We start from the raw sequence: 17433 nt of genomic DNA on the forward strand, positions 1-17433 counted from the left end.
GGTACCTGTAATGTTGCACAAATGCAGAACAATCTGTCCAAAAATGCTTTATTTTAACACTGCAAATACCTTGAACACTTCAGTCACTTCAAAAAGTCTTAGTTACTGTGAAAAAGTCATACATTGTAAAAAAAAAGTTTGGACATTTTATCCTTTTTGAACATTTTAAACACTTCACAGATTATTTCAAACACTTTAATCATGATGTTGCTATTTCAGACATTTTGAATAACTCAGAAATTATTTTGAACACTTTAAATGCTATGCCACATTTGGCGACTGAAAATCATTTAAAACAAATTTAAGTACCTTTGAATAACCGTTAACCTGCTTGCAAGTTCAGTCCTGTATGTCACTCCACTTCTAACTGTGTGCCTCATGGTTTGTGAGCTGCTTCAACTTCAGATCCCATTCTGACACCATGTCACATGCCTTGTGTCTTCAAATGAGACACTGAGGCACGGAATACATTCAAGTAATTTACTGTACATAAAGATATTAGGAGCTGTAACTGGAACATATACTTTGAACTTTCATATGCTTACTGACTGAATCATTACTTCGCCAAATGGGTGGCACAGTGATGCAGCGGTTAACGTTGTCGCCTCACAGCAAGAGGTTCTCCGGTTTGATTCTCGGCTGGGGTGCCTTCTGTGCGGAGTTTGTATGTTCTCCCTGTGTTCGCGTGGGTTTCCTCCGGGTACTCCGGTTTCCTCCCACATTCCAAAGACATGCATCTGGAGCATTTCTCCCCAGGCCTCCGCTGAAAACAGGCTCTGTGGAACCTAGTCGGACATTCCCGGTCAACAAATGTTAAATAAAAAAAATAAATAAAAATAAATTACTTCTAACACACTCACATGTGCATCTCCATTCAAGCTATCACTCACACTAACCGACTATACAAAATGGCACCGATCTCTCACATGCTCAGTAACTTATATGCAAGTGCTCTCTGACTACTGTGGCTGACTAGGTACAATATACACACTGATCTACAGTACAGACAACAGGCTCCTCACAAAACTATCTAATTGATAACCAGTAAAACATGCAAACCATGAAATTAACTTATATAAAGCATGATGCAGACAATATATAAAGGACAATACAGGCATTTAGTTTACTTACTTGTGTGTCTAGTATATTTTTCTCCATATTGTTTTGCAAATGTTTAAAATCTTTCACCTTGGATTCTAAAGATGTTAAAGCCACCTTCAGCTTGTCCTGCAGATATACAAATTAAGAAATAAATGATTTAAAGAAACGACTGTGAGCTGCAGAAGTACTACAATACCTTTCAATACAAGGGGAGTTCAAAACATCACTTGTTAATATACCTGCCATCACTGTTTGAAATGAAGAGCCAGAAGGAAAGATATACAGGCACTAACATGCATTTCATTTTACAATTTGATAACTGGGTAAGTGCTCCGGGATTTCAGTCACAATCCAGGTACTAAGTAAAAACAGTCTATAACTGCTACGTATAATTTGTCTTAGTACAATAGCAATGAAACATTTTATGAACTGAATGAACTATTTGATTTTGCTCATAAATATAAGCATTGTACAAAGCATTAAACAGTATACACTGCATAAAAGAAATAGAAGTAATAAGTGTAACACATTAGTGTTATGAGTTTTGCCAGTTTTAAGTCTTAACACATTAATGGAGTATCACATCAACTGGTACAAAATAATCAGTTAGTACTTTCAGCTCAAGCACTTGGAGTATGTACAAAAAAGTGGAATATTCCTTTCAAGGCATTTATATGGTACCATCTGAAATGTCGGGAGCCACTAGATAGAGTCCCAAACATGGAGAATGAATGGCCAAAAGATTGGACTTGCATATACCAAGTCCGAAACGCCATTTCGGACACTATTCCCTTTTCTCAGACGTATGGGGATCTCAGATTTGGTTTGTTTGTTTGGTAGATTGACTGGCATTTGTTTACAGGGAAAGTCCACTGGGACACTCTAAGAGCCCATTTTCAGTGGAGGCCCGGGGAGAAAAGCTCCACATAAAATCACAAATAGGATACTTAGTACAACATAATGTACACATTTTGAGTATATACAGCACCAATAGAGGAAAATATTCCTAAAACAGTAGTACATTTTAAATATATACAAACACTTGATACATATCTAATAAAACTAATTACAATGTAGTACAACTACAGTTGTGGTAGCAGTATGGGTGAATATAAAAGCTTATGTGCACACACTTGATACACATATAATAAAACTAAATACAATGTAGTAACAACTACATATGACATAGTAGTAAGGGTGAACTTAAAAATGCATTGCATTTAAGACATGACGGAGTTAGAGCTGGGGAAGACTTTGAGAGGCCATAGCAGTGCTGTTGCAGCAGTAATAGTATATGACAAAAAATAGTTATGAAGGATACCAGTAGAGGTTAGAAGGGTAGGAATGACTGAGATGGAGGTCGAGAGAGAAGGTTATTAGTAGTAAAAGAAATACGAGTGTACAAGGAGAAAAGGGGGAATGGTAGAAAGGCAGTAAGATTTAGATAATGGCCATAGGAGGGTTAGGGCAGTTATAGTTCCATTTGAAGTATAGGGGGTACGTAGGGCAATTTTGAAGAAGGCAGTACACTGAGTTGTGTGAAAGAATGGGGGAAGGCTGTTCCAGGTTTTAGCTATTACCCAAGGGTATAGTAGTTGACTAGCAGGTAGTTAAGGTTTCTGGCTTTGGAGGAGGTGTTGGTTTTCTGATTTTAGAGATCTATTGGGATTATAGTGGGAGAATAAGGATTTTAGGGCAGGGCAATCCTGTGCTTTAGTAAGCAATTTATGTGTGGTAGTTAACTGGAGAGAAGTAAGATAGCGGGGGAATTAGAAATAATTTATCTTTTTAAGAGGTACTCAGTGGTGGGTGGAGTGGTGGCTATTTGTTGCAAATCTGACTATTTTGTTGTAGCATATTTCTAGTTAGGTTTTGAGGGAGGAATGGAGGTTGGTTAGTAGTCAGGCATCATAGACTAGAAAAGAAAGTAAATAAGTGGAAGCAAGTACTTGTTCTGTGGGGAGGGAGAGGAAAATTTTTACATCTGTAGAATAGTTTTTTTTGAGTCTTGCTGATGTTATTTTGCAACTGCAGGTCAAATTTTAAGCCTTCATCAGTTGTGACACCAAACAGTTTGATCTGGGTGACTAGTTCAATTTTAGTTTTGTTTAGAGAGAATATGTGGAATTAAGACTTGTTAATGGGAGCAATTTTCTTTGGGGTGAATATTATGAGCTTGGTTTTATTTGGGTTTAAAGACAGGTGGTTATTGTGCAGCCAAGTCTCTGTGGCGGTAAATGCAGACTGAGTAATTTGCTGTAGTTGAGTTGAGTTTTTGGAAGAGCAGATTACAGCAGAGTCGTCTGTGTACTGAACAAGAGACCCTTTTTGGAATGTTAGATGGAGGCGGTTGATGAAAATATTAAACAGTAGGGGTCCTAGTATGGAGCATTGGGGAACACCGGTGGGGTTATGGATATATGGGGATATAGAGTGCTGCCATTTTACAGCACGTTCACTATCAGACAGGCAGCTTTTAAACCAGTTTAGTGATGCAGTAGATAGTCCAATGTTAGAAAGTTGGGAAAGGAGGAATGTGAGAGAGATCGTACCAAAGGCTTTACATAAATCAAGAAATAAAATGGAGACAATCTTCCCTGAGTCATGGGCTCTGTTAACTATATCCATAAAGGATATTAGTGCAGTTGAAGTACTATGGCCAGGTCTGAAACCATGTTGAGTTTCAGAAAGGATTTGATTTTTGAGAAGGAATTGTAGAAGTTGGGTATGTACACATTCTTCTAGGAGTTTGGAGATGGGGGATAGAATAGCTATAGGGTGAAAGTTGGAAATATCTGTTGAGGTACCTCCTTGTGTGTGCTTTCTTCCAGAAGTTGGGGACATAGGACTCTTGAATGGATCTATTTATGAAAATGCTAATGGGATAAGCAATAGCATCTGGAGCAATTTTTAGGTATTCTTCAGGTATGCCATCTACTGCGTTTGAACTGGGCTTCAGCCTTCAGAAGAAGTTTTTTTATGGATGGTGTAGGGACAGTAGAAAGTTTGAATTCTGGCAAGGAATTTGGTTTGGGTGGAAAAGGGGGTATGGGAACAGGGAGTAGTTTGGCCTAATATGTTTGTAGTACAGAGAGAGAAGGCTGGGGCTATGTATGCTGGGAGAAAGGAGTATTACTTGGGAAGTTAGTTGTGGTGAGAGGATGAGAGAATGTGGCTGTGATATTAGGTATAGTGTCTATAAACTAGGAGTTTAAGATGCTTGCTATTTGTCCTGATGTTTTGTCTGGGTAATTGCAGTAATTGCCTTTTGAGCCAGAGTTTAGGAAAGAATAAATGGAGGACCAGAACAGCATTGGTTTGTTTTTGTGTTTTTTTGAAGGTTCAAAGTAATATCCTTTCTTGTCTTTGGATACAAATTTTTTTTGCCTGGTTATGAACTTGTTTGTACTTTTACTAGGTCCGGGTTGTTCTTGTGTTTATGCCATAGCTTTCAGGGTTTTGTCCCTAGTTATCATTATTTGCTTAGTAGATTTAGTTAACCAGGAGGCATGATTGGTTCTTATTCTTTTCATTCGGGGGGGTGCAAGGCTGTCTAATATTTTTTGAAAGGTAGTGTTAAAGCAGTGCAGGGCGTCATCTAGGGAGAGTGTTTGTACATTATTCCAGTTTATGCTTTTTAGGATATTGTTGAATGTGTAGGGGTTGAAATTAGAATGGTTCCTGAAAAGTATTTTTTTGTGAAGGGGATAGGCTTGGGTAATGAAGGCAGCAAGGTGATCGCTTATGAAGTTGGGGAGGGTGATGGCTGATGAGATTTTAGTTGGGTATGAAACTAGGATCCAGTCTAAGATGGTTCCTTCATCGGTTCTAGTATTACATCTAGTAGGGGTGATTAGTTGGGTATAGTGGAACAGGTTAATATTGGTAAGAGAATTTTTTGAGGAAATATTAGACCAATTAATATTGACTTCACCTAGGATTATAGTTTAATTTTTAAGGTATGGGAGGCCCGTGATAATATTTCTTCTAGAATAGGTATGTTATTACCTGGGGGTATGTATAAGACAATGATACAGAGACTTTTGGAGTTGCTGATTTTTAGGAAGGCGACCAAGACTTCAGCATTGAGGAACTGTGGAAGTTGACCAGTAAATGGTAGTATATTAAGAGTGTTAGGGAATAAGATGGCAACACCACAGCCTTTCTTGTTGGTTCTATCAACTCTTATTATGCTGTAGTTGGAAGGGGGAAATTCTGTCTCTTTTATGTTAGGCTTTAGCCATGTCTCTGTAAGCTAGGATGTCTGTTTTATTATGATCTAACAAGGCATGCAGGTCGGAGGTTTTACTGCAGATACTTTGAATGTGTATGGTACTGATGTGCAGCGATTTTAAGCATTTTGTGAGATATGTCATGATAGGGGGATTTGTGGAAGAGGGACTGGGGTTGGGATGGATGCCACCATACTGGAATAATGTCAGGAAAATAAATCACAGTCGATGAGTAAAGCTGGTTAGTTTGGAGCTGATAAAGTGCAATAACAGGGGGTATATAGAGTTAGAGTTGTGAATAGAGTAGTTTGTTTGAAGGATGTATACTTTAGAGCAGAGTACTGGATGTTACATAAAACATGATGGGATTAATTTCTGAGTAACTATCAGACTGGGTATAAAGGGAACTAGTTACTGAAGTGGGTTTGGTGAATTATAATCTGGGATTGATTGATAGGAATTGTATTAGAAGTAGTATAGTATGGGACAGGAATAGTATGTGTGAAATGGAGGGAGCCATGCTGATTGGTGAGGAAGGTGTTAAGTGGAAGGAAATTGAGACCAGGAGATGGCTTCATTTTACTGGTTAGTTGTTTCGTTGACGGTGTGGCTAGGGGAATATAAACGTAAGGAAAGTGGGGATGAGTGGGAAACGGGGTAAGGTAGGGGAGTGGAGTGACCCCAAGCATAGCAAGATGTTTGTGGGGTCTGGGGATGCAGGGTGGCTTCCCCCCCCCCCTGCAAAAAGACGTTTTAAGAAGAGAGATTTCTGAAATTTGCTCTTCTCCTGCGTTTTCAGTCTTTTTTTTTTCTGCTTTTCAGCACTCAGCATTCCGAGTGCCAACATTTCAATAATTCATTTTGCAGACACTGCCTATGATTTCTTTTGAATGCCCCAAAGTTTCACATTTTTTATCAAATCAGTGGGTAGTTGTTTTCATGTGGCAGGTCCTATTCTTGAGAAGGCTTTTTCATCAATGGCAAGTTTAAATCTTGGTCTGACAAGTGTGAGTATGTCTTCTTGGGTACTTCTAGAGTAGCTTTCTTCACTAATCTGCAGCAAGGACTTGGTAAGGGAATAATGCCTTAGTTCTTGTATGGAGGATTGACAATAGAAATAGTTAGAGAAATATTAAATGTATGAGTAAGAGACTGCGTTTTTTCACATGACAATTTCAGAAATATTGGATGCAGCAGACTGAATGTTATATCCGAGAGGTTTCGTTTAGAAAGTAGGGAGCTGGTTTGGCTGTCAGTTATGGCAGTGAAGTAAAATGTCACAGCATATGTGGTGAACTTTAAGATCCATTACTGCAAGAACAGATATGGTTCCTAAGAGCAGGATGAGCACACACCTTCATGCTGCATTTAAAGGACAGCGGAGGGACAATGTGTGAGAATGGGAGTGGCTGCTATCATGCAGCAAAAGCTAAAAAGGGAGAAATACTCCAAAGCAAAAACGCAAACAAATTTCCTCTGTGCACTTTAGTCCTATTCAAGAACAAAAATTATGCAGTGGGTAAGGACAGTATAAAACTGTCCAGCACATTTCAATACTTAATGGGGTAAGCTAAGCACTACAAAAACCCAGCATCATATTGTACATTATATAAATATATATATATCTATATATATAAATGAATTGAATCATTTCAACATTTATTTCTAATTTACCTTTGAAAAATCTCTTTGCTCATTCCCAAAATCCATCCATTATTTTGCACTCCAAAAGTACATGATATATTTTGCCCCTTCCTCCCCATATCCTTGAAGTAAATGTAAACACTCTTCTACCCGTTTATATTTTATCTTGGTCTTTACGGGGAGCTTCCTCTGCATAAGCCACCCCAAAATTCATCCTCTTCACTAACTTCTGTGAATCGATCTTCTCCTCAGTACTCTTTCTTTATACCATCCACCTCATTCTTAGCATCAACTAAATAGAAGTTTGCCAGTTTTATACTATTTTATCCCATCTTTACTAACATTATCATAACAAGCATGTATACACACATAGATAAGTGTATACATTTATTTTTAAATACACCTACCCTGGCATTTGTGAACATGGACACATGCGTAAATACGCCTTGCACACAATGCTTTGTACACAGCTGAGGACTCCTGTGATTCATAAACATGAATGACAGTAGTTCTCTGGCATGAAGTGACACTCTCGACTTCCACAAACCAAAGATTTCTAACCAAGAAAAAGAAAAGTCTAAAAATCCTTCAACTACCCCGAATAATCAGCATGAATCTTGGCATCAGTGAGGTGACCTCGTATTTCTTCGCAAAAATAGTGGCCCTACAAACACCTGCACTACGGACTTAAATCTACACTAACAAACAAGACTCACTGGAGAAAGAGGTTCCTAACTCCATGATTTCACAGCCATTCCTAGTTTATGACATTAATTACCACTACAAGTCCAACAAAGTATTACTTCAGCTACCTTTAAGGCTAGTGTTGATGACTTGATGGGTTGACTCAAATTTACATCAGGGTTGTCATGTACATCCTTGCTCGATTTTGGAGGTGAGCACTAGTAAGTGCTTGCAAAGAATGACAAGAACTTTTAAGTTTGCCTGCTTAAAGGTGTATATATGGCTAGGTATCTTATGGTCCCCCATGATCACTGACCTAATATGTTTTGTGTCCTTGAATGGTGCATGGTGGGCGGGACAGCCTGATCCTGTAGTGACAGGTAGCACTGTGTAGCCTGACTGTGAAACAGTCTTAATGGGTACGGCAGCCAGTTACTAGACAACAAGCCTTTCTACATAGCTCCACTGGCTACTTGATAAGGCATATCCTACAGGCAGCACCTGCCCTACTCATTAGCACTGTGCACCCTCATTGTTGTATGCTTTGTGAATTGCATATGATCAAGGGGGGCGGTGTGGGTTCATTTGCATTGGTGACTGTGCCTGGAATACCATACTTCCTCAATGGAACAAGACCAGCACAGGGTCCTGCTCCATTGCACAAGTATTGTTATAAATCACAACAGACTCTATTAACTAGCCTATGGTTTACAAAGCCCTTTATTGCTGTTTACAGAGTTCATAAATAGGGCCCCTTATATATTTTTTCTTAACACCTTCTTAAAAGATTTCATATGTGCACTGCAATATAATCTTTGACATTCGATCATTCAGTTGATTAATGTGTTTCAGCACATAAAGCAAATGTAAAGATAAGAACAAGGTGGGTTACTGATCAGGAAAGGGGGACTACAAATTCATTATATACTATCCCTCATTTAAAAGGATTCAATCTAGTCCCTCTAAAATGTGAAAACTGTTTCTAATACCATGATTTACAATTCCTCTGGCAAGTTTATTGTCCTTGTACAGTAATAAAACTGATTCATTTTGTCAGGATTTATCAAATACATTTTTTTTTAACATGCTTCGATAGCCTTCACTTTTTGTATCCTTTCTTTTCACATTTCTTTAGTTCTAAACCTTTCCCCTAAAACTTCAATTTCCCAACCTGAGAAATGTATGCTCCCACTCTGAACTACATCCTCAAAATCTCCGCTCTGTTCTTTCACACCACCTCAGCCCTGTGCTAAGACTTTTGTATCTTGTAGCAACTGGCCAGGACTCCCTTTCTATGTCTGTCTCAGCATTCTGTAAGTGAAAGTTATCTAGGTACAGTTTATGGATTGTGGGCATCCATTAAAATTGTTTGGTCACTTAAATGACATATTAACTTTTAATTTTAGATCACCTTGTATGATTACCCTGGGGTCCTTCCTTCCTGTTTTCACACAGGGTGTTTACCTTTAGATCACCTGATATGATTACCCAAAGGTCCTTTCCTGCTGCTCTCACACAGTGCACTTACCTTTAGATCACTTGATATGATTACCCAGGGGTCCGATTTTAGATCACCTTGTATGATTACCCTGGGGTCCTTCCTTCCTGTTTTCACACAGGGTGTTTACCTTTAGATCACCTGATATGATTACCCAGAGGTCCTTTCCTGCTGCTCTCACACAGTGTATTTACCTTTAGATCACTTGATATGATTACCCAGAGGTCCTTTCCTGCTGCTCTCACACAGTGCACTTACCTTTAGATCACTTGATATGATTACCCAGGGGTCCGATTTTAGATCACCTTGTATGATTATCCTGGGGTCCTTCCTTGCTGTTCTCACACAGAGTGTTTACCTTTAGATCACCTGATATGATTACCCAGAGGACCTTTCCTGTTGCTCTCACACAGTGTATTTACCTTTAGATCACTTGACATGATTACCCAGGGGTCCTATCCTCGTGCTCTCACACAATATGCTTACCTTTAGATCACCTGATATAATTAACCAGAGGTTCTATCCTCATTTGTCGATGTTATTACTTCCCCTCCAGCTGTTCACTCCTTTTCGGTTCTTCCACCTTAGATGCTTTATTTTGTATATTTATGGACTGGACTAAGTGTAAATGTTTCACTGTGTAAGGCAAAAAAATCTCAGCTTCAAGCATTCCACATTTTTGTGCTGAAGAACATATTTAGGTAATAAATGAAGTTTCTTCCAGGTTTTGAGGAGAAAATATACTTTTAAAATACCCGATGAACAAGAAGTCCAGCAAATATGCCTAGTGTCTTCAGAAAAGATGTTCTCTGCATCTTGATTATTTTTTTTTGGGGGGGGGGGGTCACTGTGAAAGTGAGGATTGTTTCCATGAGTAGTCAGAAGCCCGAGTAATCCTATTTTTTAATTTACTACACGTGTTTATGTGGACTACTAACTGGTCAACAGTTGACAGGCAGTTAATCCAGACTTCCATACTTGGCATTCATTTTAAAAATATATTTTTCCACAAACCCTGGAAAAAACTTCCTTTGTTTATCCAAAGTGCTCACAAGTCCAAAGATACACTGTGCTGGAAGGGAAGGTTTTAAGAATTTTCGCCTCATACAGTGAAACCTTTACACTTGATCTGTTAAGCTACCAGCTTTTACACCATTTCTCCAGTCTTGCAAATTAGTATATTAACCTATTAAGACCACTTTCTTTATTGATGCTGTTTCATAACTTTACATCAACTGCAAAAGGCAACCATTTCTGTCAGATACCCATCAACTGTCAAGAATCTCACAGAATGTCCAGATTTTTTGCCACACATTTTTGTTCTGTTCCTTCTAAAATTTGGTTTTCTGCCAAATCACTGAGAACTAAAGATAAAATGACACACACTTCAGTTTTAGACTTCATATCATTCAGAAAATGTATGCTAAAGCGAAAACTTTCTATGTTAATGGAGTAATATTTAAAATCTGTCCCTGATTTTGTGTCACTTCAGTTTTAGACTTCATATCATTCAGAAAATGTATGCTAAAGCGAAAACTTTCTATGTTAATGGAGTAATATTTAAAATCTGTCCCTGATTTTGTGTCTTTGCCCCCATTTATGTATGGCTTTGCTCAGAATTATTGAGGTACGAGATTAAAAGGTATGCCCTGTGGTACAAAGCATACCACCATCCTTTTATCTGTAACAATCCCAATTCCTACAACCCTCTGCATCCTATATAATCAATGTTTTACCCAAAATGACACCCACACTCATTGGTCTAAGCAGGATATACCCACATCCCCTTTCTGTTCTACTATCCAGGTAAGCTAGTCAAAGAACTACATTAGGTGTGTCACATAGTTCCTTTTCACACAAGTCACTGACAGATCTACAACTGAAAGTGGGCAGACTTCATTATCTCTTTCTCAGCAAAGTTCTTATTTCATAAAGCTCTTCTTCAGCTTCTGGAAAAAAAAAAAAAACATAATACAGCCTGGTACCTTGTCCCTAATCAGCCTTCTGCAAAATCAGGCATCAAACCTGAAGCTATACACTAATAAATGTACTCTTAATTGAATGATTAAAAGTTAATGGAAAAAGTCTGTTCCCCTGAAGTATTGTTGCATAACTCAGCAAAATAATAGTCCACACTGTTTAAGCTCCTAGTCTGTATGTGAAAACAGATAGATCTGCACTCAAGTGTCCATTAGTTAAGAAAACACGCACACGCACACACACACCATCCATTTTCAAGGTTGAAAATTCAAACAAAAAAACAGCACATCCAATTCAGGTGTCTCTCAGGTTCATATATAAAATTGCTAGTCACTCAGTCTGCAGACCATTATAAGCCTAGACAAAAAAAAAAAAAAAAAAAACAGATTCAAAAATTCCTTCAAGCCTCAAGGAGGACCGGGCAGAATTTGTGGCTGCCTATCCAATTATCTAAGTTTACCTTCAGGCTAGCAAAGGTTCTACTCTGCATGATATCCTGTGGAAGTTTGTTCCAGAGGTGAGGGATATGTTAAGGTAAGAATTTATCATACTAACATGTCTTATTTATCTGCTGATGAAAGGTTTGAAGTACCATATGTTCTGTGAAGGAATAGGGTTGGATCTTTCCTGGCTGGAAAGGATAGACACAGATCTCCACAGAAAGCTTTTAATAGACTGAGTAAAGAGAGAGGGCTGCTAGTCTGTCCTGATAACTAAGATTTTTAAGGCCACTGATCTTTTTAGTTATGAATCTCGGAGGTCACCCAAGTTGTGTAATGCGTTTAGACAAATACAGGCCCAAAGGTGCATTATATTCAATAATGGGTCTAAAAAGATACAAGTAAGGGAAATTAAGATGTCTAATTTCAAAATACATCTCTACTAGATCCAAAGATGAGCCAGAAGGCTTTCCAAACTACTGAACAAACTTAGCTGTCAAACGACAGACAGTTAGGAATTATCAGTGCCTGGATTCCTTACAAAAGTGTCTGAATGGATGACTGCTTCACTTATAAACGCAAGTTTAAAATGTTTTATTTACCAAAATGAACTATGCTATTTTTTTTTTTTTTTTTTTTTTTTACATTTAATTTGAGACCATTGTCCTTTTACCAATTGTTAAAGTGGTTTGATCATCAAGAATGCTTTACCTTTGAACTACACAAGGTAGTGAACGAAGTGCTGAACATTTCTTCAGCATTATAACAGGTGACTGGCAGCTCCTTTAGCTGGTGGAAAAGTTTTTTTAATACACGGCTTTTCTTATAATCATGGCACTGAACTGAAAAGTAAAGTTTAACCTTAAATCTTTAATCATGGTAGTGAAAGCGTGAAGTGTGTCCACAGACTTAAATAGTCGCACTGTCTGCAAACTTAGTTAACCATGGGCCAGAAGAGCTGGCCTGAAAGTTTGAAAATTTATGCCAAATAGGAGAGGGCCCAAAACTGAGTCCTGTGGTATACCACTGGTATCTTTTTTTTGGTATCAGAACTGGCAAGTACAACTCTAACCATCAGTGAGTTATCCACCGCAGAACATAACGATTTATATTCATATTTACATGTCTATCATGAAGGCCTGCATAGGGAATAGTGCCAAAGGCCTTGTCCAGGTCTCAGTATGTTGTACGTACTGCATAACTGCTACCCACTGCTTTGATTACTTTTTCAAAGAAATTAATGATGTCAAAAAACAACTTAAGAATCACCTGATCAACACCTGGCTTTGGTCATGCTCTAGTCCTGTCTTAGTCCCATTCTTCTTGTACATTATCTACCCACACCTACCTTCTTCCACCCTCATTGACCATCATATATAACTCTATAATACTCTTTACTATACTAATCTGCTTTCTCCCCCTCCTATCAAACCATAAATCTATTCATTCCATTTTCCCTCACATAGAAACCCAAATCATCAGTCTCCTTATATATATCTAAAGTATCTAACTAATGTGCAAGAATCTTTTATCTAATGTATGTAAAAATGTTTCTTCTATTTATTAATGTGAATTTGTGTATACAAAATGTTCAGTGTTGCTCTAGCACAAGCTAATCTAATTACTCCAATTGTCTCTGGAGCTTTTCTCCCTGGGCTTCCTCTGCAAATGAGCAGCCACCCAGTTGGAATTTTCTGGTAAACAGATGTCAAATAAATAAAGAGGCAGGACCTTCATTTGATAAAGCCATGGTTAAGAGATTTTCAATGTCCAAATTAATGAGATCGGAGGTAAATGTACTCCACAGCTTTACATATGAGGCTAGTGAGACTAACAGGTCCGTAGTTACAAGGGTCTGTGGTTGGGCCACCCTTGAGTAACAGAATTACAATGGCTGTTTTCCAGGTTTCAGGAATGTAACCAGTGGAGTGGCTTAAGCAGAGGGTTCAGAAAGGCCATATTTGGCACTGATGATCAGGCAACCTGGAATATTATCAAGGCCCATGCATGAAGTGCTCTTAGTTTTTGAGGGGGGTTGAGAACCTGTTCCATAGTAATTACAGGGGATGGCAGGGACTTTGGAACCTGTGAAATAGCTATAATTGTGGGTGAAGTAAAATGTGTACTAAATTCATTAGCAAGGATATTAGTCAATTCCTTTATGTCAGGCAGTGAAGCATTATTGTGAGCTAGCTCTGAACATTGTTGGGGGTTAATTCTAAACTTTTGACATAGAGAAAGATTTGTAATTATTTGTAGTTTTAATTGCTACTTTAAGTTCATACTCCGCTTTCAGCTTCATAATGATTCCTTAAGCTCTCCATTAGTTTGCTTAAGTGTGCTGTTAAGGTAAGCAGAATGACACCTCTTATAAGCATTTTCATTCAATTTTTATAGAATTTCTTTATACAGGTATTCCACCAACGAGATTTGTTTTTAATTTTTTCATTATATTTGGTGAGGATAGGGACTCCTTATCAATACAACTACTTAAGTGGGAGAAGTCGTCAAATGCATAGTTAGTAGCTTTATCAACGGGATCCTACAGAGCAGAATTACAGTATAATTTATTTAGGTTTGAAAGATCACTAAATTATGGTCTGATTTAACAAGGCATGTTGATATATATGGAGATGTACAAGAAGTGGCCATATTTGTGAGGACTAGGTCAAAGATATTCGGTCCCCTATTAAGATGACTAACGATTTGTGAAAGACATCATTTATAATGTGAAGGAAGCACTGGCCATGCCGACCATTGGCAGTGTAGGTCAGCCATTTTATTGATGGAGAGCTGAAGCTCTCCAGTAGAAAGGACTTATATTTAACAGGAATTTCAGCTAATGTGTTATGACACCTATCATGCTAAGAGGGGGGCATACAGGGTGTTCTACACCTAGCTATGAAGTGGTAATTAGTCTTGTTTAAGGTGAACTGGATTTCTAGGAGTTCAAATGTGGTGGCCCATGGAATCTGTCAGAAAGTGACAATATCCTTGGCAAGTACTGGTACTCCCCATCAATTACCAGTGGGTATGTCAATGCTACAGGCATTGTACCCAGGAATAGAAGAAGTGCTTCCAGTGCTATGAAATGATGTTTCATTAACTACACACATTATATATATATATATATATATATATATATATATATATATTTGTATATGTATATAAACAAACATGTTCATGCTGCTTGAGAGTCAAGGTTTGCCATGTATTTATTTATGCTTTATTGACTGGGTCAGCCCAAATAGGTTAGCAGCTACTTTTCAGGGGAGATGGTGCTTATACTACTAGGGGAAATTTGGCTAGGGTACCAGGGAACTTACCCTACTCTTTTAGATAGGTGTCATGGGATCTTCCTACCACCAACTCAAACAGATGAAACCTCGGTTTAATATCACATCAGAAGGCCAGCACATGCAGGAGTGTAGCATCCCCCCCTTATGCTGCACAACAGTGACAGTAATCCACCTACCTGGTGTGGAAATAGAACCCATAGCCTTCTGCAGCAAAGGCAAGTGTGCCATCTGTTGCACCAGACACTTTCGTAGGTTGAAATGTTCATAATGTTCATTAGATGGACTCTTCCTAAAAAGGCATTATTGGGGCAGCAAGGCTCTTGGCCAGAATGTGCAACCGTAAGTAAGAGAAGTGCAGACCATCCCTGGCAAAGCAGGAAGGTTACTCAGGCATCTCATCCCCTGCTGACACATAATGGATCCACCTTGAATGACATCAGCTACATAGCCAATAAGAATGTCAATTATCTTGTCTTTGAATCTCATCACCATTCTGGAAGGTGGCCAAATACCACTTAAGACTAGTCTCTTTCCTGCCTCAGACAAATACATAGCAAGTAGTCATATCCTGCTGCATGGCCCTCTTGGTAGAGTGACTAAGGTCATTCACCTCCATATGGACCACTATCAGGTTATAATAATATCTGTCAAGATGGAGGATCCAAGAGCCCTAGTTACATCCCCGGTCATGGGTACAGAAAGACATCTGTCACCCTAGCTTTATCCACACTTGTGAGGGTGTTTTCCATATGCCTTACAATACATTCACCTAAACATTACCATGGTTTGATGCATAAGGTATTGGACTCTGCACTCATGATTCTTTGAGGTACATGTCCTAGCTGTGAGTATAAAGGGTGAAGCTGGCTATGTTGCTGTATGAACTAACATCTGAGGCTTCTTAGTGTTTAGCCTGAGAGGCTTAGGCAGTGCTGTCTTAACAACCTCAGCGTAAGTTGGTTTAGCAGAAGTGCTCTGTGCCTACCAAATGTGCTCTGACATATGAAGGTAGCCTCCAAGTTAAGTAAATACTTACACATGTCACATCTCATGTTTGCGAGAAGCTGGTATTCGTGCATCAGTGGTTGCTGATGCCTTGTATACATGCAATCACCAGAAGTTGAAATTTCCCTATAAATTCCCTTCTTCCCCTTCAACTTCAACCTATACCCACCTCCTACATACAATCTCTTTTACAAAAACTTAAACCCACTACCCCCTCAGCAGATAAGCTTCCTGCTGAATTCCTTCAAGTAGCAGCTAAAGCTATTGCCTACCCTGTTTCTATCCTAATAAACAGATCCATAAAAGAAAGTACTTTTCCAGCAATCTGGAAGATATCACACATCATACCCTTACACAAAGGAGGCAAATCCACTGACCTTTCAAACTTTCGCCCTATAGCGCTATTATCTCCACTAGCTAAAATCATGGAAAAATGTATACACAAACAACTACTTAACCATCTCCTTCATAACAACCTACTAGCTAACACTCAACATGGATTTAGACCTTCACATAGTACTACCACTGCACTACTTTCTTTTACCAACACCATCAACTGTAACCGTAACAACAACAAATTAACCTCTTCTCTTTTCCTAGACCTGTCAAAAGCCTTCGATATGGTCAACCATACACTTCTTCTACACATATTAAAATCCCTTGCCTTGGATTTCTCTTCCTTAACCTGGTTCTCATCCTATCTTGAAAATCGACAACAAGCAGTACTATGGAAAAACTCTCTATCTGCTCTACTACCTATCTCTTTAGGAGTACCTCAAGGATCTATACTAGGCCCACTCTTATTCTCTATCTTTATTAATGATCTCCAATCATCTATCCAAAACACTACCTGTATACAATATGCAGATGATTCTACCATTATTTGCACAGCTTCCACTCAATCTGAACTCCAGTCACTGACACAATCTACCTTTTCTACCGTCGAACAGTGGTCCTCAAAAAGATGTCTTCTCCTCAACCCCAAGAAAACAAAACTATTACTATTCTCACCTACCCACAAATCTTCTCAACTAAACTTCACTATTACTGCAAGTGATAATTCCCTCATCTCCCCCGACTCTACTACCAAACTGCTTGGTGTTACTATTGATAATAATCTTAGCTATGATTTTCATATCAATAACACTATAAAAGCAGTTAATAAAAAGATTGGTTCACTGTACAGAATTAAACCCTTCCTTACACCAGAAGCATGGACCACTGTACAGAATTAAACCCTTCCTTACACCAGAAGCATGGACCACCTTAGCACAATCACATCTTATCTCTACCCTACTATATGCCTCCTCTATTTACACTAATCTCTCTAAAAGCAATCTTAGGAAACTGACTACATCCTACCATAATATAGCTCGTTTTGCCACAGCATCCCAGTATAGAACTCACCATTGTCTAAACTTAAAACACTTACACTGGTTGGAACTTCCTAACAAACTTATCTATCAACAACTCTTAATAACACATAACATTCTATATCAACCAGCAAAGACACCTGCTCTTAGTAACCTCTTGACCCCCTATAATAACTT

At 38.5% G+C, this 17433-nt stretch overlaps 1 protein-coding gene across 1 annotated transcript in view; it reads right to left on the reverse strand.

Annotated features, from left to right (window-relative positions):
• Window positions 1–17433, reverse strand: part of LOC122813847 (zinc-binding protein A33-like) — an 81890-nt gene that overhangs the window by 52972 nt on the left and 11485 nt on the right. The window contains exon 2 of the mRNA XM_044086384.1: window positions 1132–1227. Coding sequence (XP_043942319.1) covers window positions 1132–1227 — 96 coding nt within the window. The remainder of the gene's footprint in view (window positions 1–1131; window positions 1228–17433) is intronic.

Source organism: Protopterus annectens, chromosome 10.part0 (genome assembly GCF_019279795.1).
Source record: "Protopterus annectens isolate FY-2018-M chromosome 10.part0, PAN1.0, whole genome shotgun sequence".
NCBI classification, from domain to species: Eukaryota; Metazoa; Chordata; order Ceratodontiformes; family Protopteridae; genus Protopterus; species Protopterus annectens.